At 41.5% G+C, this 25,547-nt stretch overlaps 2 protein-coding genes and 1 pseudogene across 4 annotated transcripts in view; 1 reads left to right on the forward strand and 2 right to left on the reverse strand.

Annotated features, from left to right (window-relative positions):
* Plag1 (PLAG1 zinc finger) overlaps window positions 1-6,935 on the reverse strand; it is a 45,308-nt gene extending 38,373 nt beyond the window's left edge. For both annotated transcript variants that reach the window (XM_048358824.1, XM_048358821.1), the window contains exon 1: window positions 6,778-6,935. The gene's annotated coding sequence lies outside the window, so the exon portion shown is untranslated. The remainder of the gene's footprint in view (window positions 1-6,777) is intronic.
* A 476-nt stretch (window positions 6,936-7,411) lies between these two features.
* Chchd7 (coiled-coil-helix-coiled-coil-helix domain containing 7) lies at window positions 7,412-13,351 on the forward strand. 2 transcript variants are annotated; one of them, XM_048358993.1, is made up of 4 exons: window positions 7,412-7,497; window positions 11,093-11,160; window positions 12,490-12,588; window positions 13,214-13,351. In XM_048358993.1, the coding sequence occupies exons 2-4, from the start codon at window positions 11,107-11,109 to the stop codon at window positions 13,316-13,318; spliced, it is 258 nt and encodes an 85-aa protein (XP_048214950.1). In that variant the 5' UTR covers window positions 7,412-7,497; window positions 11,093-11,106; the 3' UTR covers window positions 13,319-13,351. The 2 variants fall into 2 exon arrangements, with proteins under 2 accessions (XP_048214950.1, XP_048214951.1); XM_048358994.1 differs by lacking the exon at window positions 7,412-7,497 and adding an exon at window positions 7,834-8,211.
* A 2,625-nt stretch (window positions 13,352-15,976) lies between these two features.
* LOC125360637 lies at window positions 15,977-25,156 on the reverse strand (annotated as a pseudogene).
* Between the last annotated feature and the right edge of the window lie 391 nt (window positions 25,157-25,547).

Raw genomic sequence — 25,547 nt, forward strand, 5'->3', positions numbered from 1 at the left:
GAAGATCCTGGCACTTAAAGAAAAGAAGCCTCTTGCATTCTTAAAATTTATTTTTCAACATTAAAGGCAACTTCTACTTCAGAACATAACATTTACAGGCTTAAATTCTACTTCAGAAAATCAACTGCTAATTAATAAAGAGAAACAAAAAATCCTTTAATTAGGTGGATCTACCCACACCTTTAAAAACTTGCTTAAAGAAATGTTTTTATCTTTATTTTACCAAAAGTGTTTTAAAGTTTATTAAGTCTATAAGAAATACCCAAATTCCCTAAAAGTCTACAGAATAAATTATTCTTATACTGAAGTTTTAAAATTGATTTCACTAACCTAAAGGAAACATTAAGCTTTCTGATAAACAATGAAGAAAATAATTTTCAATAGTTTTTAAGGCTCTCAGAATAATTCACAAAGGTATACATTTAAAATAATCTTTAAAATATTTTTAAAAATAGTAGAAACTGGCTTTTATTATTTTTTAAAAAGAATTTCAAATAATCCCTGTAAATTACTCTTGGAAATTAATTTAGTTTAACCCAAACCTAAGGAGATAGGGAAGAAAGGCTTTGTGGATCTAATTTTTAAAGATTATTATAAACCTAACAACTTGCATTAAAAATATTCTCTGGTAGTTGCTACTGAATTATCATTTTCACTGTTTAGTAAATTCGTAATTTTTGCAATATAGTTAGTTATTTTGTACCCCTGTAAATTTAAATTGAAATTAACCATAATTTTTTTTATTCTGAAATTCTTACCATCTAGTTCTTTGTCATCATTTTTGAACATTTTAGACCACACTATGTATGCATTTTGTTTTACATTTTTCATTTTTAAAAGCTTATTTTTAAGAGGCAATGAAAATACTTTTTGCTCTCTAATGCCTTTACATTTCTAGGTTGTCTGCTTTAAAATGAGGAAAGGATTCCACTAAAAAACAAGGTAAGGAAGTATTTTCAACAAACTGCTTTGCCTATTAACCTAGGACATAATTTCGTAAGTTCATTCATTCTTCAGATGCATATACACTCTCAGGTAGTCATCTCAAATTCCCAACACATACTGTGGTTAGCTTTCATACCATGATCCTGTAGTAATTCTATTTATAAGATATCCAGGGACTTTTAAATACTAACAATTTTAGTGAAATATCACACCATTGTACATTTCAGAAATGAGATATTATGTTTTACAATTTTTTTCTATTTGGAAAAGGATTTTTAAAAGAGAGTAAAATCCTTAAGAACGACAAACTCCAATAATACACAAAATCAGACAACAAAAATACTCAAGTGTTCTTGGTAATTTCACACCACCTTGTCCAGGTCAATACCACCATGGAAAGAGGAGGCAGGTACAGGTCTTTACGCCAACTATAATGCAAACTCGAGAGCAATGGGCCAATCAACATAAAAGGAAAAATCAAATTAAGCCTCTGTAATAATTTCTGCTAGGCTTTCATACAGATAGATATATTCCTCATAGCTTCAAATGTCAATAACTATACACCAGCACTTCTATAAAATATTGTGATCTAAAATTTTCCATTAAATTTCTTAAATTAAATTTTAAATTGCAAACAAGATATACAGCAGTAACACAATGAATTTCCGGCTCAGGCATTAAAAAAAATTAACCAATAAAATGATTTTTTAAAAAAGCAAAAATTAGTTACCACTGAAGGATTTTCAGAGTACTACTAAAGTGAATTCCACTGTATGAATCCTACAAACATAGTCAACTTTATAGTTTATCGATCTGATGTACCCTCCCCTTACATTTAACTTATTTGTAAATACTTTTCCAAGGTTACCTCAACACTCAGTGATCAGTTAAATATGCTGCTTACATTAATTCCTGTCAAAATTAAAAGAAATTAAAAGTTCTATTTTTTATTTTTTATCTTTTATTTTTTTAGCAATGATTGATACACCTAAGCAGTATTCAGTAGTATTTCAGAAAAGGTGTTTATCAGACTCTTAAAACATTTGAAAAATGGCTGAAGGGACAATTTGTTGCCTTTTCACCTCAAACATATTCACTGTCTTAAATTTTACTGAATACATTCAGTTTTCTCCTTCTGAAACTCTACAATCTTTCAAATAACTATAGAATCCAACACCTTATCAGTGGAAAAAACCAATATATTTATTTTGTTACACATTTGCAAACACATCCAAAAGAAAATGCATTCAGGCAGTGTAAGTAAAGTTATTTAATCAAACTTTTTTCTTTTATCTTATGTGCATCTGTGTTATATGGGTGCATCTGTGTGTAAAACAGGTAATTTTTCAGAAGTTAGTTTCTCAAATAACAGAATTCTAGATAAAACTATTAAAACATTCCTAGAAAGGTCACCATTTTAATCACATAGCTTAAGACAAATGATTACTGTAACAAACTTCCAAGATAGCCATAGATATGTTTTAGTTGACTGTCTTTTCAATTTTCAGTTAACATAAAAACACTACATCTAATTAAGAATACAATAATTTAATCCTCAGAAAGGTAAATTTCCAGAACACCAACCTAAAATATATGTAGTAACAACAAAGATTATTTTTTAAAATGAAGAAAAAATCCTTTTCATTTCATGATTAATATTAAAACATCATTAAAACTTTAAACTCTGAATAAAAAGCAAATTTGCTAATTTACTTAGCTATAAAATATCTGGTTACCAAAATGTTTTGGTTACAATGGATACAGATAGAAAAATTTATCAGTATTAGCCCACCTATATAAATCACCTTCTACAGCAATTAAACTTCACAGGTTGTTGAAAAGCAACCCAGACATGTGAATTTCAAGTAAGAATCTCAATCTGTGAGATCCTAAGTGAAGAATTCTAAGTGAAGAATTTTGGATATAATATATCCTTAGGATATTTCTGTAAAAGGAGACCCAGATAAGGGTGGTCAATAGATAGCATATCTAAGACTTCTATAAACCTCAATCAATTTAAACTGCATATTGTGCTCGGTCCTATTGAATAAGATTCCCTAAGAAATGATAGATTTTGTGTATGTGCTCTGAGTCAGTGAATTTTCTAATTCAGACATGTAGCTATTTGTGTAAAACCCAAACATGAAGTTCTATGTCACTCTATGTGAAAAACAAAAAAAAAACAAAAACAAAAAAATCAGAATACCAGACCTATAATTTAGGTTGATAATAAATGAGTCATAAATAGAAGTGTCCAAATAACCTAGGTACACCTCAATGATTGAATACAAATGGGAGAAATACTTTGCTTCACTTTTACAGATACTGAGCTTACTGATATTAGCATTTGGCTTATCAAAGTGGAAACTATTTGGGATCCAATAGTTTTATTAATTTTAAACATAAAATCTAATTCTGACTACCTATAAGTCACTATAAATGTCTATAGAGTTTTACACACAAACACACACACACAGATGTGAAAATGTGATCTAAACTTCAGGGGCTTTTTAAGTACTGATGGAATTCCTTAACTCCTAGACAGATTGGGGGGAGGGGGTGTCTAACTTTACTTCAATGATAACCTCTTTCCAATCAATTTTGATTTAACTGTGGTTCATGGCATTATTTTTAATGAGTTCTTAGAAAGCTGCATCGTTTCCAAAATGAGAAACCAACCACAGATGATGTACTCAAATATAACAGACATAATATTGTTATGGAGGTATTTACAGACAAGTGTCCAAAGAGCTCACTTGTGAACACCAGCTTACATAGGATGGACTCTAAAATAATTATTTGTAAAGAAAGTTGAACAATTCAGCTCTAACTTTAAACCATTTCCATAAGTCACAAAAACAAAGGCAAACAGATTGATGTCAGATATTTCATCTATCTGTGGGAAATGAACTCAAGGAATTTCTATCTAAGATTAGCCTCCATTTCAAGGGCACAACTAACAATGTACACACTAGACATCTAAAAAGCATTGTGGACACCAAAAATATAAAAGAGGATAGTAGTTTAAGGTTAGTAAACATTTCCTGTGAAACAACACAAATTCAAGTTAAAAGATGCAAACTAACAGGTCTCATGATTTTAAAATATTTCCATTTCAAAGGTGCAAAAAGTTCCAACATACATATGTACAGGATGGGCTTTAAAAATGGACACACATGTCAACTTTTCCATGGTCTTGGTGTGTTTCCCTTCCCCCCAATGTCTACTGCTCACAATGTTAAAGAATCTTCATCCCTCTGCCTGTATTTCCAACCAGAAGTCTTCAGTATACAGCTAGCCAAATTGAATATTAGGTATTTTACAGCTTTTACAAAATGGCTGTAAAATCACATTATGGGCACACACAGCTCTTTGATCTCACTGCACAGAATTCATAACTGTTCAATAATGCTATACCATTACACCACACACCTTAAACTATTTCCATTTTTCCACAATTCCTTCCAAAATCAGCTTCCAAAGCAATGTAACATGAAAAGTTCCTGGGAGGGCTTGTTCCACAAAAAAAAGAGAACACTTGGGGATCCACATGAAGCCATACACATCTCCATCTTCTACTTAAGTGTGTTTCTCCCCTCCTCAGCCTCCATCACTCCTCAAGGTGGGTGCACATGAGTCATGGAAAGAGAAAGCCTTTCCATCACCACACCCTCTCAAGCTGCTCTGTCTTTGGTCCTCAGACAGTGAGTCTGTGGAGGTGATGCACAAGCCAAGAAAAGAGAAGCTGTCCCTTTAACATGCCCTGCTGGGTCCCAGATCCCACGTGGAACCAACCTCAGCCGCACTTTCCCATTGCCATCCCTGGGAAGCCAGAGGCACCATCCTTTCAGAGAGAGAGAGAGAGAGAGAGAGAGAGAGAGAGAGAGAGAGAGAGAGAGAGAGAGAGAGAGAGAGAGAGAGAGAGAGAGAGAGAGAGAGAGAGAGAGAGAGAGGAGAGAGATACCCAGCCGGGGCCCCAGCTTCACCTGGCCCAGGGAGCTAGCACAGGTAGTGTGCAAGGCAGTGTCAAGAGTGGGAGAAGACCTAACCCCTCCCACCCCTTCCCCAAAGGCTTCCACAGCAGCCTTGCCCTCCAGGCTCCTAAGGGGCAGGCAACATCACCTCTCGCGAAGCCCCTCCACTGGAGAGCCCTGGCCGAAAGAAAGGAGGGAGCCACCAACAAAACCTGAAGCCCAGGGGCGACGAAAATGCCAGCTCGGAGAGCCCCCCCCCCTGCCCCCCACACTCGGGGCTCCAGGCTTCCCATCACCCCTATTCACTCTAGTAAAGAAAATGGCATCACTTTTTTTTTCCCCCTCCCCGACCCCCCAAAGAAAATAAATAAATAAAGGAGGAGAAACCGCCGCCCCCCCCTCAAAAAACAACAACAACAACAACAACAAAACACCACCACCACCACCACACCAAGCTTCGCGAAGAACACGGGGGGGGGAGGGAGTGATAAAATAGCCAGGAGGGTGTTTATCTTATCTCAGATCAGTCCCCATTACCAATAAGTCCAGCAGTTTCTGCCCTGCCACCCCCCCTCCCGCCCTCCCTCCCGCCCTCCCTCCCTGCCCCGGGCTCCCCTCGCATCGCATTTTCACGTTTTCTCATTGTCGGTGGAGTTATAAAAAAAGGCTTTTTGCCCTTCGAAAAGTTTTTTTTTCTTTTTTTTTTTTTAAATAAATAAATAGGAACTCCTTGGGTCCCTTTTGCAAAGTCCAAACGGGCTCGGGAGGCGAGGCGGTTCCTCCCCTTACCTTCGGCGAGCGAAGGGGGAGCAGCGCGGATTTTTAGGGATTTTTTGCGATTTTTTAACAGTTTTTATTTGGTTATATGCCTGAGTTCTCCCTCCATTTTGGTTGTTTATGATACTGACAACAAGCTGTCCCTGCTCGGTGCCGATCTCCTGCTTTCATTTAGCACCCCCTCCCCGGCCCCCCCCCCGCCCGCCCCGCCGCCCCGCGGCCGCACTCCCCGGCGCCCACCTCCCGCAGACCCCGCACACCCGGCCCCGGCTCGCCCACCTGGGCCAGGGCAGAGGGACACCCACCACACGCAGGGCTCCGAAAAGAGAGAGCGAGAGAGAGAGTGGAGAGAGAGAGAGAGAGGAAAAAAAAAACTTTTGGAAAAAAAAAAAAAAAAGGGGGCAAAGTTACCCCAAGTCAGTCCCAGTGCCCCCCAAAGATCGCCGACCGCGGCTCTCCGCCGGGCCCTGCGGGAAGGGACCCTCCCCCGGGACGTTTTGGTGGAAATCGCGGAGACTTTACTCCCAAAACCGAATTTATATTAATTTTTCCCTTATTTTTTCGGGTCTCTAATGTCTTCCGCTCTCGCTGCCGCCGCAGCAGCCGCTGTCACAATATTCACAGCACCAGGGAGGAGGAGGAGGAGGAGGAGGAGGACGAGGAGGAGGAGGAGGACGAGGAGGAGGTGGAGGAACTTTTCAAACTTTCCAGACCCCGAAGAAAGGGGCTTCTTTTTTTTTTATTTTTTTCCTTCTTATTTTTTTTTTTTTTCCCACCGACCTCACCTTCGGGTTCCCCCAGCCGCATCGCCCCCTGCCCTGTCAGGAGCGACTTGGGGAGTCCCCGCCGCCCCGCGGAATTATTTTTTATTTTATTTTGTATGATTATTTTTCCTCTCTGGGGTCCCCGAGCCAGGGGCTGGAAGTAGCACCAACTTTTCCTCCTCCGGCCGCCGCCGCCGCCGCCGCCGCCGCCGCCGCCGCGGCTCCTCTGCCCCCTCGGCGAGTCCCATAATTTAAATAACCCTGATATTCCTCCCGCTAAACGCCTCTCCGCCGCCCCGAACCCCGGGAGAACTCACCGCGGGGCTTTAACATCCTCCCTCCGGCCCGTCCGCCGCCTTTACACCGCCCGCGGAATTTCTAATAATTTTTTTCTCATATTTCGGGCTGGACGCGGCGGGCCTGGAAATTGTTTCCTTACGCCTCTTTCCAGCAGCCATTGTAGTGTATGCGCTGCCCCTGCAGCCCAACTTGCAGCTGCCGCTGCCGCTGCCGCCGCCGCCGCCGACGTCGCGCCCACCGCCGCCTCCCCCGGCCTGCTCGGCCGCCGCCCCCGCCTCCCGCCGGCCCGCCCTCCGCCCCCCCCCACTCCGCCTCTGAGCCCGCCTCCTCCCGCGCGCTCCTCCCTGGGGCCGGCCACTCAGCACCGCCGCCGCCGGCCACCGGCCCTCCCATTGGTCCACCGCGCTGTCTGTCGGAACGAAGTGTTAAGAGGCAGACCTTCGGCGGGGGGCGCGGCGGGGCGGGGGCGGGGGCGGGGCCTGGCTCCCCGCCCCGCCCACTCCTCCCGCCTCGGCCCTACCCCCTCCAACTAGAGGCGGGGCAAGGCCCACCCGCCCCTGCCCCGCAGGGCCTGGCGCGCCTGTCAGTCAGGCGGCGCCGCGCGCCGATTGGGTGGCTCGCCGCTGGGGAGCGGGGGCAGCAAGTTGGGGTGCGCACTACTTAAGGTCCTGCTGCGTGAGCCATTGACGTGTTTGGAGCTGGAGACGGCCTGGGTTCTTGGGAGGCAGCGGCCCGAGGTGAGTGGTCCTCCGCCTCACCCTCTGCCGAGGCTGAAGGGGAGCGGGAAGAGTGGGGCACGCGTGGGTCGCCGCGGGGCCGGATCCACTTCTACAGCCCCTGGCCTCTCCCGAGCCCAGCCTCGCGCTGCGCGGGCCCCTGGCCGTGACTCCTTCTCTGGCCACCCAGGTCTGTTCGTCAGGCTGGGGCCGGCCGAGGAAGGTGACCTCTGCCGGGTCCGCACACCCCAGCCCTTTTCATTCACCTCCACCTCCAGCCTCTGGAGCGTTGTTGCCGCCGTATCCCTGTCCACCCCCCAACATTCCCCCCCCCCCGCCCCACTCCCGATCTCCTGCTTTCTTCTAACCCCCCGGGCCCTCTCCGTCGCCGAGCGAAGCCAGGTGTGCTCACCTGTGTCCGCCGTCCACGATTGGACGCCGAGGGTCTAAGTTACGGCCGAAGGCAGCCCTGCGGTCACTCCTTCCACCTCCCTGCCCCCCTCCGGTTTGCACCCCAGCCTTCGTGCCCCTGGCCTCAGCACCCAGCAGTGGGTTGACAGCCTGGTGTGTTTTGTTTCTCCACTAGCAGTCACAGGCCCTGTTTAGGCTCTGATCAGCTAGCCTCAGGCCATGGATGTGTTTTCAGTAACGTTTCCCTTCTCCCTTCCCTTTCAAAACTGCTTGGAGAGTCGGGGTTATGCTTGGACAACTGCACGAAAAATCGAGAGCTACAGGGTCAATCAGTTTGCCCTTAAGATGATATGCTGCCTTTACTGCCATTCCTTCAACTCTTTGGCTTTCCTTCTGGTGTCCTCTTGCAAGTAGTGGAGCCTTGTAACATTTGCTTAGTGCAGTACCTTCAAAAAGCAAGCAGATAAGGCCTCTCTAGCCAAGCACTCAGACTTGTTCTTCAGACCAGTTTCCTCTCTGTTAATTGACATTTCCTCTTCATGTCTGTTACTGTGTAGGAATTCATGCAAAGGAGGTGACATTCGGAAGTCCACACTTAGAGTAACTTTCCTTAGACACTGGCAGGAAAAGAAAATGAAGTGTGAATAGTAAAAATCTGATCCTGTATAAGTGATGTTACCAAGGTATCATTTTTGAAAACTTTACAGGATTTAACTGATGATGAGAATGAAATACAGAGAATAGTTTGATATAAAGCAAACTACTTAAATTCTGTGTCCAGTTGTTATTCTAGCAAAATGTATGGACAGATAAGCAGAATTCTGTGCTATCACACCCCAAGATAAATGTGAAAGAACAGGCTGTAACTTATTCCTGAAAGAGCCAAGTCTGCAGAAAGAATTGTGTTGTGGAAACAAAGAAGCTTCTATGTTTAATTGAACAGCATTTTGAATTTCCTTTTTTGTCAAGATATTTCTGTTGGCTGGGTTTTGTTATGTCTTAATGAAAGTTGTAAGGTATTTGGTAGTCACTAAAAGTGAAAAGATCCCCAGGAAAACCAAACCCCGATCCCTGTTCTTTACCCTCTTATAACCCCACAGGGTCTCACTGTGTGGCCCAAGCTAGACTTGAACTCAAGCATCTCCTGCCTCTGCTTTGCAAGTATGGGGATTACAGTCCTGTGCTACATCACCTGGCTTAACCAAACTTTTTCCTGTCTTTTTTCTTTTTTTTTTGAGAAGGTTTCTGAATCTGCTTTCATTTAACACACTTGATTTTTTTGTGTGTGGTCCGATCTTGCACAAGGAAAAGTGAAACTATTTCATAGAAAAATTCTTTATCATAGAACTCATTGTGTGTGTGCGTGTGTATGTGTGTTATCTATTCTTCTGTAATGGGGCTTGAACTGAGCGTCTTTAGCTCAGCTTCTTGCTTATGACTGGTTTCTACCCTTTGAGCCATCTTCCACTCTGTCTTTTCATTGGTTAAATAAGAGATATGGGTCTTCCAGACTTTTCTACCTGGCTAGTTTTGAACCAGGATCCTCTAAGTCTCATTTTCCTGGGTAGCTAGGATTACATATATGAGCCATGCTTTTCCAGCTCCAGTATATTTTTTTATCCAGCAGAGTTTTGTAGAATATGCTACATTATTTTGCTGGTTTCTCCTTTGATCTTTATATAGAAGAATGATTAACTTAAAAATATGATTTGGGCCAAATCAGTTCCTTAGGCTTACTTCAGAACCTTCAAAAGTAGCATAGGAAGTTCATCTTAATAGGATACCAGTATATTCAAACAAAAACAAAATATCACTTTGGAATAGCCTATTATGACTATTGGTTTAAATTTTTTTTCTTTTAGTCCTCTGACATTTCTTTGATGATAAAAGTCGTATGAATTTTAGTTGGAGAGTAATTTTCCTGGAATATAATTGATATACTTATTTCATGAATATATGATTTGATAACTAATTGGCTCTTAGGGAACTCAACATCTCACTTAAACTCATCTGGCTTTTAAAGTGTCAACTAAGCAAGCAGTAATGTAGCTTTTTGGTCTATTGGATGCCTATGCTTGGCTATAGAGTAAGAGGTCTAGTACTTTAGTTGCTGAATGTTTTTATTAAAGTCTGACTTACTAATATATTGTTCTTCTCTTCTTTGTATTCTAATCAGTAAGACATTATTAGATTTTGTTGGTATGCTTTGTTACTTTAAGAAATAAGGATCGAATAAAACTGACGTTAAGTTCAACTATCTTACTAGACATTATAATCAAAGTCCAATAGATACTATTAAATACGGCCTATGTTTTGGCACTGTGGCAATACAAAGGAGAAACACATCAAGGTTTTGTTGTTGTTGGTACTAGAGTTTGAACTCGCGGTCTCAAAGTTGCTAGGCAGTTACTCTACCACTTAAACCATGCTACCAGCAAGGAATGCAATCCTCCTCCTCCTCCTCCTCCTCCTCCTCCTCCTCCTCCTCCTCCTCCTCCTCCTCCTCCTCCTCCTCCTCCTCCTCGTTATTATTATTAATATTATACCTGGCAAGCATTTACTCTTCTAGGAAAATGCTCTTTTTTAAAAAAATTGATTTATTGTCAGAGTGATGTACAGAGGGGTTACAGTTTCATACAGAAGGCAGTGAGTGCATATCTTATCAAACTTGTTGCCTCCTCCCTCATTTTCCTCCCTCCATCCCCCCTCCCGAGTAGATTATGTCTTTTTCCTTCACTTTGTGTTTTGTGGTATTGGGGTCTGAGCCTGGGGCCTCGTGCTTCTGAAGCATGCATTCTACCGCTTGAGCCACTCTACCAGCTCTCCCATGGCCTTTTTTTTTTTTTTTGCCAGTCCTGGGCCTTGGACTCAGGGCCTGAGCACTGACCCTGGCTTCTTCCCGCTCAAGGCTAGCACTCTGCCACTTGAGCCACAGCGCCGCTTCTGGCCGTTTTCTGTATATGTGGTGCTGGGGAATCGAACCTAGGGCCTCGTGTATCCGAGGCAGGCACTCTTGCCACTAGGCTATATCCCCAGCCCTCCCATGGCCTTTTGAAGAGCTCCACACCCTCCAACTTGAGGATAATGAAGTTCCTCACTAGGTGATCATTATGTCAAAATTCAGTTTTCAAGTACTCCTGGGGCTAATGGAATTTATTTTCTGTCGTTCCTTGCCTAACTTCTTTTTTTTTTTTTGTACCTTCAGTAAGAAAACGTAGAATGCCTCTGGTGACAAGGCGAATGAGAGATCCTGACATAAATCCTTGCTTGCTGGTAGGAAGGTTTGCTTTTCATTTTCTTGAGTATTAAGTTGGAAAGAGAAGAAGAAGACAAAAAAAACAACAAAAACCCTAACAAACAACAACCAAAAACACCACCAGGCTTCCATCTAATTTTGTGGGCATCTGTTTCCTGCAGTTGTTGAATAAAAGTTATTTCTGTACAAAAAAGTATTCCTGGTCACTGTATTTTATTTCACTAGAACATTTAAATGTGAATAATATGGCTAACAGACTTTTTTCTTTAATTTTGTTTATTTGCAAAAATGCACCACTTAATTGCCACTGGAAAAATGAACATATGTAACACTAAAGAAAAATCTTTTATTGAAGTAGAGAATGCTGGAATGTATCACATTTTTCAATTGCCATTGAATTTACGGTTTTCATAGTAGTAATTTCATTGGGCTCTCCAGACAACCTGGCTGAATGCAAAAGGGCTAATAATAGAATTAGTTTATTTGAAGTTAAGGTTATTTGAAGTTGAATGATATCTTATAAATAAATGTCTTGGTGAAATAATAACTTCTTATTTGTACTAATTTGGTATGCCTTGCAGTGCTTTACTGTGGCTTTGTAACCCGTGAATCATAATCATACTACTGCTATGAAGAATTATGGTTCCTGATCCTATATGCATCTTTCAAAAATGCATACATCCATAGGGCTGGCAAAGTGGCTCAAGTGGGAACAATTGTCTTGATGTAACTTATTTAGCAATTTCGTTAAACTCTCCTGGACCATCATTAAGGTCAAACATCAAATAAAGCAAGAATTTAAAAATCAGAACTATACTGAGTCAGGAGACTGGCTTTTTCTTTTTCTGGTGCAGGTACTAGGGTTTGAACTCGAGAGTCTCATGCTCTCACGTAGCATTTTTGCTCAAGATTGGTGCTCTACCATTTGAAGCATGTCTCCAGTTCTGGCTTTTGTTTTGGTTAAGATCTTAGCCAAGTAGCAAGAGTTGTAAGCACAAGTTCCCAGCACCCAGCTAGGAGACTGGCTTCTGATTCTAGCAGTGCAGCAATAATTCTGCATCTTCTATCTTCGGCTTTTGGATCAAATGATCACAGCCAGTACTTTCATTCAAACGTCCATGATATTTAGAAAACTGGCCCGAACTATTAAAAGAAAGATGTCTACCCAAGGAGAGTGATAGTTGGGATAGATAATTCAGTTTTTATTAGTGTGCTGATTATAAAGTGAACAAAACGAACCATTTTACTTCTGCTTTGGGAGGAAACAGATTGAGCAGTTTTTTGGTTTTGGTCTTTTTAGACCATATTCTAACTTTTAAATGATTACTCTTTTGATACCTTTAAAGGAATCTGATGCTTCTACAAGATGTATGGATGAAAATAACTATGACAAGGAGAGGTGTTCCAATTACTTCTTGAGATACAAAAACTGCCGGAAATTCTGGGTAAGCCTACTTTGGTAAACTTTGTGGACTGAGATTAATCTTGTCCCCGTGATGACCCCACAAGAGCTTTTGTTATCTCACCCTGTTCTGGGGTATAGGAAGCAGTTTTAATATAAGTGAGTCTTCCTACACGTATCTCTATCTCAGTCCTAAAATGATAACTTTGTTCTAAATTAGTTTTCCTGGAGATGAACAGTGTATAACTTACCCTGCTAGGACACAGCATACTAGACTGCCATTCCTGCCTCCTTTCCTATTGCCGTCTATGGTAGGTAAAATCATCCCATTTTCCTATGCCTTTGATAGATAATTTCTGTTTGCATAAGCATTGATAGGTTCCAGCTACTTGCTGTATGGACTTTTGGTTTCACTGAACAGTTTTGCATGCACACATGCATACTTCCACAGATATCCCCATCTCAGTTACTATGAACATATTTATAGGCGAATAACCCTTCTATTTCAGTGTTAAAACTTTGACGTTTTATCCGGAGTCTCAGAAGTAGGTTTTGGGTTAGTCTAACTGTTGGACACAGTTGGGCAGTCTAACTGTCACAATTTTCCTTGAGGAAGCCGGAGTGAATTAATGACTAATTTTGTTTTCTTGTGTTATGTCTATGCACAGAATTCTGTCATGATTCACAGAAGACAGAATGGAGTGACGCCACCCATGCCTACGGCTGCAGAAAGAGATGAAATTTTGGGAGCAATGGGAAAGAAGCCTTACTGACTGTTTACATTAAAAGTGTTTATTTAACTAGAACTGATGACTGTTGTTCACATACTCTTCTAAGAGTTGGCTCACCTCAAACAGAGAGGAATCTTAAGTTCTGTGAGGGGAGCACTCCTGTTGGCCCAGAGACCTTGATAGCTGCTCCCAGGCTCTACTTCCTAGAGGTAAGGCGAGGTGGGGGTGGGGGTGGGGTTGTAGGAGTTGAGCTTCTCTGCTGGGTCTTGAAAAAAAAATTGAGATCTGGACAAAGACACTTCATGGGACTGAGAGAAAGGCAGTTGTTCCAAGGAAATAAAATAATTCAAGTGTCTATTGTTTAAAAGTGTGCAAGTATCGTGGGAAGAAGACTGGGAAGGTGAGTTGCAGATAGATGTGTGTATGAGCCTTAAACCCTACAATTTCTTTACTCATTTATAGAATTAAGGTTAGTACTTTCTCTGTGGAAAAATGGGTAAAGAGAAGTTATCTTCAGATATATGAAAAAGAACTAGTGTTCTGTCTTTAAGGAGAGACTTGGGTACAGATTCTGTGACCAAAATCATCTGGAGTGATAGTATCAGTTCTCAAATCTCCATAATAGAATGGGGGGAAAATGCACACTCTTAAAAATGGGATTTCTGCTGCAGGATGAGATGAAGGAAGGATGCAGGGTTCATTGGGCAAACTCCCGACTGGGATGAGACAGGCACAGCTTTTCTTCATGATGTAAACAACGAGAATACTCCGTGGGGGCTGGTTGTGTGTTTGCCTATACCCACTGCCTTTTCAAATTGAATTTGTTCGTTTACAGAATGTAAAGATACAGTATTTAATAAAATCTACTGAGTTCTCCAAGGCTAGTGAAAACAAGTTACTACATCCTTTTTTATCACCTGGATCAAGGGTATAGTTTCAATGGCTATAGCCAGTGAACTATCAGAGTCAAAGTCCAGCTCAGAAGTTTTTAAACCATATGACCTTCCTTGCTAAATGTAATTCCATTTGAATAAAAAATGGATTATTTTCAAAATGCTCGTGATTACAGAAAAAAATGATGGATTAAAATTGAACCCTGAGAAGATTATGTGCGAAGCATTTCATTTTTCTGTCACTCCTGTAAGTGTACATAGCAGAATCCGCATTCATCCTGTAGTTATTTATTTGTCATTGATTTTCCACAAGTTGTGTGATTGTTAAGCACAGCAGACATAGATATGAATGCCTGCCTTACTGCCTTGTGTGGAGGCATTCCTGAATCCCTGGATGAATACTTCAGAGTTGAGTTGCTGGGTTGTATTGTGACTATTTAACCTTTTTGAGGATCTGACGACATTTTCCAGTGTGGTTGTGCTGTTTAATTCCCATCTGCAGTGTGTGAGTTCTAGTTTCTTTACACCTTCAACATTTGCTATTACAGTTACTCTACTGATGCAAACTGCTCTCCCCATATGGTTTTGCTCTACATTTCTTTGGTGGCTAAAAAACTTGGTTGGGTATCTTTTCATTTGTATATTGACTGTTTCCTTTGGGGAACTATCTCTTCTGATTCTTGACACATCTTAATATGTGGGTCATTTTACTGAATTATAACAGTTGCTTATATATACTAGATAAGAGATACTAGATGTCTGCTTAGCAAGAATTTTCTCCCATTGTATGGGTTGAAGTTTCATGTATAGTTTGCTTTGGAGCAAATTTTTTAAACATTTTGATGAATAGAAAACATTAACCTTTAAAGTTGAAGATACAGAGTGATAACCTTGCTGGTCACTAGTGCTAGATTTGAGGAAAAGAATTCAGGCTCAGCGTTCAGGCCCTGAGTTCAAACCTCAGAACAACCATACACAACTATTAACTTCTCTACAACGAAATACCAATTTCTCTTTTGCATTTGGTGTCATGTAAGAAGGCATTGCCTAACCCAAGGTCCTTTAACAGTTTTGTGGTTCTACGTCAAAAATGAGGTCATCCATTCTTTTTTTTTTTTTTTTGTCAGTCCTGGGCCTTAAACTCAGAGCCTGAGCACTGCCCCTGGCTTCTTTTTTGCTCAAGGCTAGCACTCTGTCACTTGAGCCACAGTGCCACTTCTGGCCATTTTGTATTTAAGTGGTGCTGAGGAATCGAACCCAGGGCTTCATGTATAGGAGGCAAGCACTCTTGCCACAAGGCCACATTCCCAGCCCACTCATTCATTCATTTTGAGTTAAGTTTTGCAGATAGTCTGAGGTAGGAGTCCAATTTCATTTCGTATACACGGCCATGGATTTTCCCAGCAATCTTGAAAAAGACTTATCTTTCTCCCATTTAATTAGCACTTTGTTTTAGATTGACTATATATGTGAGAATGTTTTTCTCTGGACTTTCCATTCCATGCCATTTGTGTGTGTGTGTGTGTGTATGTATGCATGCATATGTGTGTGTGTGTGTGTATACACACACCTCCCCTTAGGCCAGCATCATAATGTAGAGTGCTATAGCTTTGTAGTGATGGCCTAGCTCTTTGGTTTCTGTATATTTCCATGGGCAATATTATTAATAATGTCTTAAAATTATTTTGTGCAGCACTGTGGCATGAACTCAGGACCCAGGTGCTGTCCTTCGGCTTTTTCATTCAGTGCTGGTGCTCTAACATTTGAGCCACAGATCTACTTCTTCTTTGGAGCATTTTTTTGACAGTTTGTAAAATTAAGTTTTTACTTTATACAAAGACAGTAGTAAATCTACATATTTACATCTGAAAACAGTGCTCATGGATTACAAACAAGGTACTGAAAGCACACTAGAGGAAGCTGCTTATCAGCTCCTAGTGATTTTATGACAACATAGCTGTATAAAACATTAAAGGTAGCAGACTAAACAAGCAGCGGGCATTAAGGACATAAATACAAATTTTTAAGTAGGAATCTGCAAGTTTTACTGCACAAAGGAGACAAAGCACAGCACTCCAAAACTTGCAAGATAGTGACTACATTATCCTCTCCATGGAGGTTTGCCTAACTGCAGGAACGTTGTGGATAAAGTATGAAGCCATCACTGTCCATGCTAAGAGCCATGGCCCCCACGTATCTCCTCCCCCTTTGGCTGCTCTGCGTCAGGGAAGGTACTGGAGGAAGCATCACGGGGACCGTCCTCAGCATCTATGTTGGAGCTACTCAGGTCTTCCACTTGCTCCTCCCGGGATTCAACCTCTTCAACCACCTGTGCCCTGGGTGTGTCCATTAATGTGTCATTTTCGAGGGTCTGACTGTTACTTAGCAGCTTTGCCTGCCTCCTTTCCAAGGCCAGCGGCTTATTTCTCTCGATTCTTTGTTGTTGCTCTTCTGTTAGGCTTTGACTTGACTCAGAAGCAAACGGCTCACTTGCAGATGAATTTGGCAGAAAGGGATCTGGCTCCTCAGCCGGCACATCAAAATGACTATTTTGCCCTTCTTTTTCATTATTGCTAACAAAATCTTCATGTAAAGTAGGGAGACCAGTCGAATTTGTTTTAAACAGGTCTGAACTTCCTTTCTATTTCCTAGGTATTCAACTCGGTCAATAAAATCCTCAAACTGCAGCTAGGGGAATAGCCGATGTGTGCAGTGCTCCATGTGTCTGATTAGTTAGTGTCTTCAAGTCTTCAGCCTCGTGACCTTTACCTTTAAATTTTGTTTTATCAAATACATGTCTTAAGGCTGGAAGACCTCCCTCTGAAATTAATCTCTGAGCATCCAACTTGGGTAGATTCCTTTTAACCGTTCTCTTTGGGGGAACAAGTACTCTTCTCCCTGACTATACAGAACTATGGGATGTTTCTGTGAAAACTCTCAATGCTGAGCTTCATCAGGTTCAGCTTCTGCACCATCTCTCTCTGGAGAGGCTGGAGGTGGGAAAGGAGGAAAAGTTTCATCTTCGACATGCTCATAATCTGGAAGATCCTTCAAGCCATTTTCTTGTGGTTCTAGCATCTTTTCCTCTTCTAAGTGTTCTAAATTCTGTGAATATAGTTCCAGCACTCAAGAGGCTGTGAACCCTTGAGCTGAGGAATCTGAGGCCAGCCAGGGCAACAGAGACCTGGTATCTCTGGCAAAACGCACCGCCTCAGTGTGGTACTTGGCGCGGTGAGCGGATCGGAAATCTTTGGAGCATTTTGTTGATAAACCGCTTTGAGATTTTTTTCGGTCAACAAACTTCAAGTATGCAATGGTCCCCCAGATAAAACTGTCCAATTCTAAATTTGTCTTCAGTAATTCTTAATTCCTAGTTAGTTGCTTTACTACCCTAATCACTTTAAGGTAGTGTTCTTTTGATCTGTGTCCAACCCCCATTGCCCCATCTTTGGGGTGGTGGCAGAGTCCCAAGAGTTTTCCTTATCGTCGCTATTAAATTGTTATATTTCTCCAAGTTTCTGCTTTGAGAGAAGTCGTTTGTGTCCGGATGTGAGTGAGTGCTATGAGAATGTTGTTAGGCAAGACTTTATATGAAGGTATCAAGTAGCAAAATACACAGGAGTCATTTTTACTATGTTCATGTTCACTTGTGGGAAGCATTTTATTACAGATTCTCAGCCAGATGGGGACAATGATGTCCTGTGTCTGTCATATGTAAAAATCCTTTTGAGAATCACTGTATTTATAAGTTCCTGGGACAAAAGCAAGTAATACCCGTGTCATGGTCACACCTATAATGTCTGGTCTGCATCCAGTATGTGATAAATGATCCCAAATGTGTGTTTGGGGGAGCTTCTGGCTTTTAAAATTGAAAATTGTTCAGGCTCAAACAACGAGAGAGTGCAGACTTTGTACAATAAATCATTCTAGAAGCAGTCAATGTCGAAAAGAGTTTTCAAGATTCCCATGCATATGCAAGCATGTCTGGGTGCATTTGCTTTGTGCCACGGGAGCCTCAAAGAGTAGGAGGTGTGTGGTACTTTCTTTGTTCTCTTAATGACATAGTTTGGGATTACTACCTCTCTGTGGTATAGATTTACTCCATCTCTGTCAGTGGCTGCTACTTCCATTGTTTGCTATACTGTTATCCAACCAACCTCCTATAGATGGATATTCCATTATAACAAAGTTGTAAGTCTTCTTCATTCCTGGATCTTTGTCCTGCATGATTTGTCTGTACGGTTTTTGTGCTTTACATTTTACAGATAATGGAACAACAATTGCTCTCCAAAGAGAGAAACACACTGATTTTTACTCCCATAAATAAAGCCTGTGTTTCTGTCCTGACACTTTAAGTCTCACTAGGTATTTCAATTTTTTTAATCTTTGCTAATCTAATGAGTGAAAAAAAATAGAACAAGTTTATTACCCTTACCTCCTTTTCTCTTTTAGATTGTTGGTGTGAATTAATTGGGAGTTTTTAGCCTTGCTATTGGCTCTTTAAAAATGTTTCTTCTGGGTGCCAGTGGCTCATGCCTGTAATCCTAGCTACTCAGGAGGCTGAGATATGAGAATATGGTTCAGAGCTAGACCAGGCAGGAAAGTCCATGAGACTTATCTCCAATTAACTATCAAAAAAAAACAAAAGTAGGTCTGTGACTCCAATGGTAGAGCACAAGCCTTGAACCTAGGCCCTGAGTTCAAGCCCCAGTACTGGCGCACACGCAAAAAAAATTTTGGTTTTCCTGTAATTAAATGCATTAACCTTTCTATTTATGCTTTCTGTAGTTTAAAAATAGCAAATGGAGCCAACTCTAACTACTGTTATAGTTCAGTTCTACTCAATCAGCATTTGCAAAGCTGTAGGCTGTCTAGAGGGGCATGAACAAAGAAGTTACCATCCTGACCCTTGAGGAAGTTTGGTGCACTGCAAGGGAATGAAGTAGCACTGGAGCAGGAACAATAATAGCAAACTCCAAAGGTAAGTGGCCTTCAGAAGTGCAAAGAGGCAAAGAGGCAAACACAGTTCTTTGGGAAGCCCTTACTAATTAAAGCCAGAATATGTGGAGGGAGGCAGTAAGAGGAAACTAGAAAGGTAGAATGAGTTCAGATTAAAAGTCTTGAATGCGGTGCCTGGTACTTCAGTACATTTTTTCTGATTGTAAGAGAAAGCTATAGAGGCTTTTGAGATGGAGAGAATCTAATCCAATTTATGTTTAAAAAAGAATTCTGGAGACAAAGAGAAGATTGAAATGACTGGAACCCTGCCATTGTTTTAGCTGCTTTTTCTTCTTCAGCCGTTATCATCCTAATGCCTGTTCTCTACCATAGCTAGGTAAGTCTCTTAAGATGCAAATGCAATGATTCCTTCACTTGAGTTTCTCAAGATCTGCCCATCTTTTCAAGCTACTGCCCAAATCCTGATCTGGTGCGGGAAGGTTCTAGGCAGTTTTAGGAAGTGGTTCTTTTGGGGATGGACCAGACTAGCTCCTGTCTTCCATGACCTTACATTTCAGGAGCCAGACAGGAAAATACAGTGCTGTGCGGTATCTTCCCGACACACTCGCCGTGGTCGAGTACCCTCCCTGTTTTCTGAACCTGCGTGATCATGCCCATACCGCTCCCCTTATCTCTCCTGTCCAGTCTGGCTCAGCTCACCTGTCATTTCTCTGAAGTGTTCTGACATCCCCCAGTCAGGATTCGTCGCATCTCTTCATTTCATCATCTGTCTCTTCTGTAACAGTCACACACGGTGTGCCCTGGTTGGCTTTTATTTTGCAGGAAAAAGAATGAAATATAGAGTAAGCACCCAATACTTCATCCTAAAAGAGAGGCAAACGGAGGTAAGATAGTTTTGTCTTTGATAAGATAGTTTTGTCTTTGATTATAAAGACAAGAATAGTTTCAATTGACAAGTTTCAGTCTTAGGAGAGGTTTCTGCTGTTGTCAGCCATCATTTGACAGCCATCGGCCTGTCCGTAGCCAGGCTGCCTGCTGAGCATTCAGCCCCTAGAAGCCTGCTGGATTTCTCTCAGTGTGTCTGGGCTTTTCTTCTGACAACTGGATGGTGCTATTACACAATGAAATTCCAAAATTGGTCTGAAACACCCGCTTTCCTCTAGGAAGCCTCTTAAATTACATTTAAAAATGGCTAGGGGTAATGGTGCTCAGTGGTAGAGCACTTGCCTAACATGTGCAGAGATCCAGGTTCTATCCCCAGCGTTACAAAAAAGAAAAAAGAAGTCTGCTTTCTTTCAAAAAGTGTGCCCAGCCTACAATAATCACAGAGGTCTACACATTCCATTTTTCTGCTTCTTTTATTTTATTGTGCTTACCACAAAGAAAGAGGTTTGGGAGCAAGTCAGGGTCCTAGTACTGGGAGTCCTAACAAAAAGAAAACAAAACCAAAACAAAAGGGTCATGTCAAAGCACTGAATTTCAGGATTGGTGGGCTGAGGGGAAGGAAGCTACTAGGAAGTTCACACAAGGGGAGGAGAGAATGATGGAGACCCTGAGATTCTGAGTGATTCACTGAATTCTGGGCACTGGCTGTAGATCGAAGTGAGTCCTGAAAGGTAAACAGTCATGCATAAAGAAAATAAAGACCCTGGTACCAAAAGATAAGCCAAAAGGCACCACTTAGTATACACAGTAAAGCACAGCAGGATACAACATTGCCTTTGGGTGTGAGTCTGCCCTCTTACTACCTAGATGGTCTTGAGTAAATGCTTCCATTGGAGCATCCGTTCTTCTGTGAAAGCATACTTAGAAAAAAACAAGTAGGCTACTGTGAAAGTTGGATAAAGTTTCCCATGTGTTGAATGGATAGATAGTGTTAGTACCTGAGATGTAGGTATGTAAATCCTGGCTCATTTGTAATAAGACAAAGCGTCAGTCAATTCTTGATCAATACTGGTAAATTTATGACATCATCTACAACTTTTATTGGACACTCCCTCTTAAGCCTCCCCCCAAATAATAATGCAAACATCACCACCAACCAAAGAATCTTGCCACAAAAGCCAAACTGATTATTCATTTATTTCACTCCTTTCCTTTTAGAGTTCCATCCTGTGACTTATTCCAGAATGTTCTCTCATAATTTTCACTCATGACTTAGAACTAACGTGGTTCTTTCATACAGAAGGAAGTCTGGGGTAAGCAGGAACAAGTACAGGGAGATTATGAAAAAGAACTGAATGCCTTTAGTCACTGGGAAGAAATAATATTGTCCAACATTTAGTGCATGGCACATACAGCACCACTATTGACTGGATTGTCCCACTATTCTCTTTCTCTCTCTCTCCCTCTCCTCTCCTCTCCTCTCTTCTCCTCTCCTCTCCTCTCCTCTCCTCTCCTCTCCTCTCCCCTTCTCTCTCTCCTACTCCCTTCATCCCTCCCATCCTTCTTTAGCTCATCCAGTCCTGTTCCTGAAGTAACGTCTGAACCTCATGCACAGCATCCCTCTTTCCTGTTCTCCCAGGTCTTCATGGATATTGGCTTCCTTGACCTGGAAACACAATTACATGTTAGTACTCATCATTTAGTCTCTGCCTTACATACAGAAGTTCTATCTATATCCTGCCCTACATTGCAAAAGCAGAGAGCACTTTACTTGCATAGCACCTTTCAGTTCATAGTGTTAGTGGAAACCTGACCATCTTTGAACCTCGCTGCAGCCCAGTAGAGTCACTATTCTTTTGGTTTGCTTACAGAGATCCGAGCAGTTTGGATGACTGACAGGCATGTTGAAACTAGTTACCAGGTTGCTCCACTGCCTAGCTCCTGGTTGTCCTCTCCTCGTTGCCTTACTGTCATCATTATTCAGATTCTCATTCATTGAGTATATTTGAGTTTGAAAACAAAAAGCTGCAGTTGGTAAACAGGAGGCCTTGGTGAATGACACCTATACTCTAAGAGGAAGTTGGAAATTAGCCTTGGGTGGAATAACTGGTTATCTATGAAACCTTTGCATCAACTCTAAGAAGTATTTCCAAAATGATTGGTTCCATGTACCTTGTTAACCTGACCCATCCTCTGCTACTGAGAACGGACAGATGCTCTATCAAGAAATAGGAAGAGTCCTTTGTAAGTTCCAGGACAAGTAGGTTGGTTTGCCATTTCCTTGTACTACCCAGTTTCCTAACACATATTTGGGCTGCTTAAGGACTTGAGGAGTTGTGGATCAAGGTGGGGGTGTTTTCAGCTTCACAGTACATAGTCTTGGCAACAGTGTCATCTCATCTGTTTCTTTCACTTCAAATGTATATGTCACCTTGTAGAACAGCATTCCAATCTCTTGACGACTTCTGTATATAATTCCCACTTTTGAAGAATGTCTTTCACAACCTTAATAGACTACATTTCTCTACCTCCTGGGAAAAACAAACCAAGCTACCACTGCTACTGTCCCTCCCCCCCCTCCCCCCCCCCCCCCCGTGCCAATTCAGGCTGGTCTGTTCTTCCACAATCCTGCTCTATCTCAAGCCTTGTGCAGACTTGTGATGTGAGTGTGTAGACGAGTACATCCGTTATTACTGTCTCTTTGTTTAATCTTCCTGCTTATTTTTAATTCTGGCATTGGGGGATGGGAGAGAGTGTAAAATGCTGAGGAAAGAGGGTATAGTGTGGGAGGGAGGTTATTAGCGGTTGGGAGGTGTGATTGGTCTGTGGTTTCACTGGTTAGATTTGTAATTCTGCTTTAAAAATAAAATGTGTATTTTCTGCAAGCACAGAATGCCAGTCTGAGAGAATACTTGTGCATGGGATAGGATGATATCTGTGAAAGACTTAGCACAGTGACCTACTCAAGAGGCAAAGAGCAGGAGGATTATGGAGGTATAAATAGGATCATGAACAAGGCTTGCCCGGGGAAAAGTATGAGAGACCCTATTAGAAAAATAACTAAGCCAAATGGGAATGGAGTTGTGGCTCAAATGGTAGAGCACTTTGAATTCAATTCCCAGTATCACATATACATATATGTATGAATGTATACACACACATATGCCTTATCTGTCTGTCTTCCTGCCTATCTCTGCATCTATGCTCTCGTTCTTTGCACTTATCTTTGGAAAAGGAAAATCCCTACTCAAGCGACAGGTTTAAGTATGAAAAAAATCAAGGCGATTTCATTCATGTGGTCGAACTCCAAAACAGCATCCTGCTCTTGAGTAAGAATTATTTAGTGCTGAGTGATTATAAGCCTAATTATAGTTATTTTAGTATCTAGATATTTCTAAGGGCCAGGGCTAGACAGCTCAATAATCTTCAAGAAGACAGAGTAGGGTATTACAAAGATAATCAAAATTTATAGAGAGATTTCCTTCAGAAACTTTTATGGTTAGGTTCTTGATACTTTTTAAACAGTAAAATTAACAATGGAATGGTTTTATTTAGAAAGAATGAATAACACAAGGAGTAAATCATGGTATAGTGAAGTTTAGGGAAGTTTGAAGAATATGGATTAAGATGGCCAAAGAGATGTGTTGAAATTAAATGTTTTGAGTAATGCTAGGTGTGGGAGCAAAGGAAAAAGGTAAAGAGAAGAATGACATGGACAAAGTTAATTTAAAAATGTACCTTAGCTTTGCATTTAGAAATGATCAGAGCAATCCAGGAAAAAAAAAATTTGAGGTCAGCAAATCATGGATAATAACCTGAGTGTTAGAGAAGTATTATCTTTCAGCATTCATTTATTTGCATAGTAAATATTTATTCAGTACTTGCTCTGTAATATACAGTCCTTTGAACTTGAGATTTTTTTTTTTAAATTCATCACAATAGGCAAAGTCATCTGCCCACTGGAACTTAGGTGAGAGGAGACAGGCAATTCATAGTAATTACAATAAAAGAACTAGATAGCATATTACACCCGTGTTAGGATCCTCGCACATTAAAATGCTATGAACACAAGGGCCTATGTGGCAAGATAGGAGTTGCTGAGTGTGGCTGCCTAGAGAGTTAGGGGCATGAAGTAAAGAGATATTGGAAGTGGGGTTTGGGTAGGGAAATACTGACAATGATAAAGGTTAGGCAGCAAAATTTTGAGTAGCAAAGCTGCCACTCAGAAGGCAACTTTGCTTACAACGATCTGATTTGGTTTTTCTCATGACACCTCTTAGATTTTAGAATGTGGATGTAAGAGGACATATGAGTCTCTGGAGGGCTGAGTGTTAAAGTGATGGAAATATACCTGAGAAGAGAGCAGTATCCAAGCTTTTCAGGCATCTAGGCAGGGGTCTAGAGATGCCAGGACAGTGAGTCAGGGAATGGACTTTAAAGCCATCCCCAGCAAGGAGCGAGGAGGAGGAACACAGTCATACAGAAAATAAACACACTGTGTGTGGAGTGCCAAATCACTTTTAACTTGGAACTTGTAGAACACTAACAATCTTGAAAGAAAAAAAATCATTTGGATCCCACAAGTGATTCAAAGATCCTGAGAATGTCCTTCAGTAACCTGCTGCTACCACCTAGAGTTCTTACATGACAGCTTCAGTTTGCTACTTTTCTGCAAGGTGTTGTGTTGTAGACTCATGGTCAAGCTTGAACTGTAGCCAGAGGGAACATCTAGATCAAAGCTTTGTCTCAATGATCTTGAAGAATGAGTCTATGGACAAAGAAGTAAAATGGCAAAGCTGTACTGAAGAAAACGATAAACAGGGCTTCTTCTACACAGGAGGGATCCCCAAAAAGGGCACTGCCTGGGGTAGGTTGTGCAGGGGTTAATCAGATGTTTCTAGTAGAGAGGTACCGTGACCCTCAAGATCATTGGGTAGCCTGTTGGCAATATAAGTCCCCAAACCCAGTCAGAGGGTCATGTGGCCTGCCTAATAAGCATTGCATGTGTGCTTTAGCTTCTCTGATTGGATGTCCATTCTGACCCACATCTCTGGGATCCACTCAGCCCATGTACAAGTCTTCCAGGATCAATGGGCCATGGCATGATATCCACGTGCCCGTACTTGTGACTACTGAAGGTCATGATGATGTGATATCTACAGTCCTAGCCACACTATCACACACACACACACACACACACACACACACACATACACACTATGGCTATCAATGACAGAGGCAAGTCTCAAACATGGAGGATCAACTAATCCATAGGGAGAATTTGTCAACCTCTGCTCTGCTGCTGTGAATCCATTTTCTGCTCTCTAATCCCCACCCCTGACCTAGGGAACCAATTCAGGCAAAGTGGAAGAATCTTGTGGTGAATTCAGAGATCTTTCCATGGTCACCTCCAGGGTGATTTCGAGTTTTATTTATACAAGGCACATGGAAGCCATGACATGGGTAAGACTTGTCTGCAGTAATGATGTAATCAAACAGTTTCTCCCTCAGATGCTCTAGACTAGTGTTTGAAA

The sequence above is a fragment of the Perognathus longimembris genome, chromosome 12, assembly GCF_023159225.1.
Source record: "Perognathus longimembris pacificus isolate PPM17 chromosome 12, ASM2315922v1, whole genome shotgun sequence".
NCBI lineage: Eukaryota > Metazoa > Chordata > Mammalia > Rodentia > Heteromyidae > Perognathus > Perognathus longimembris.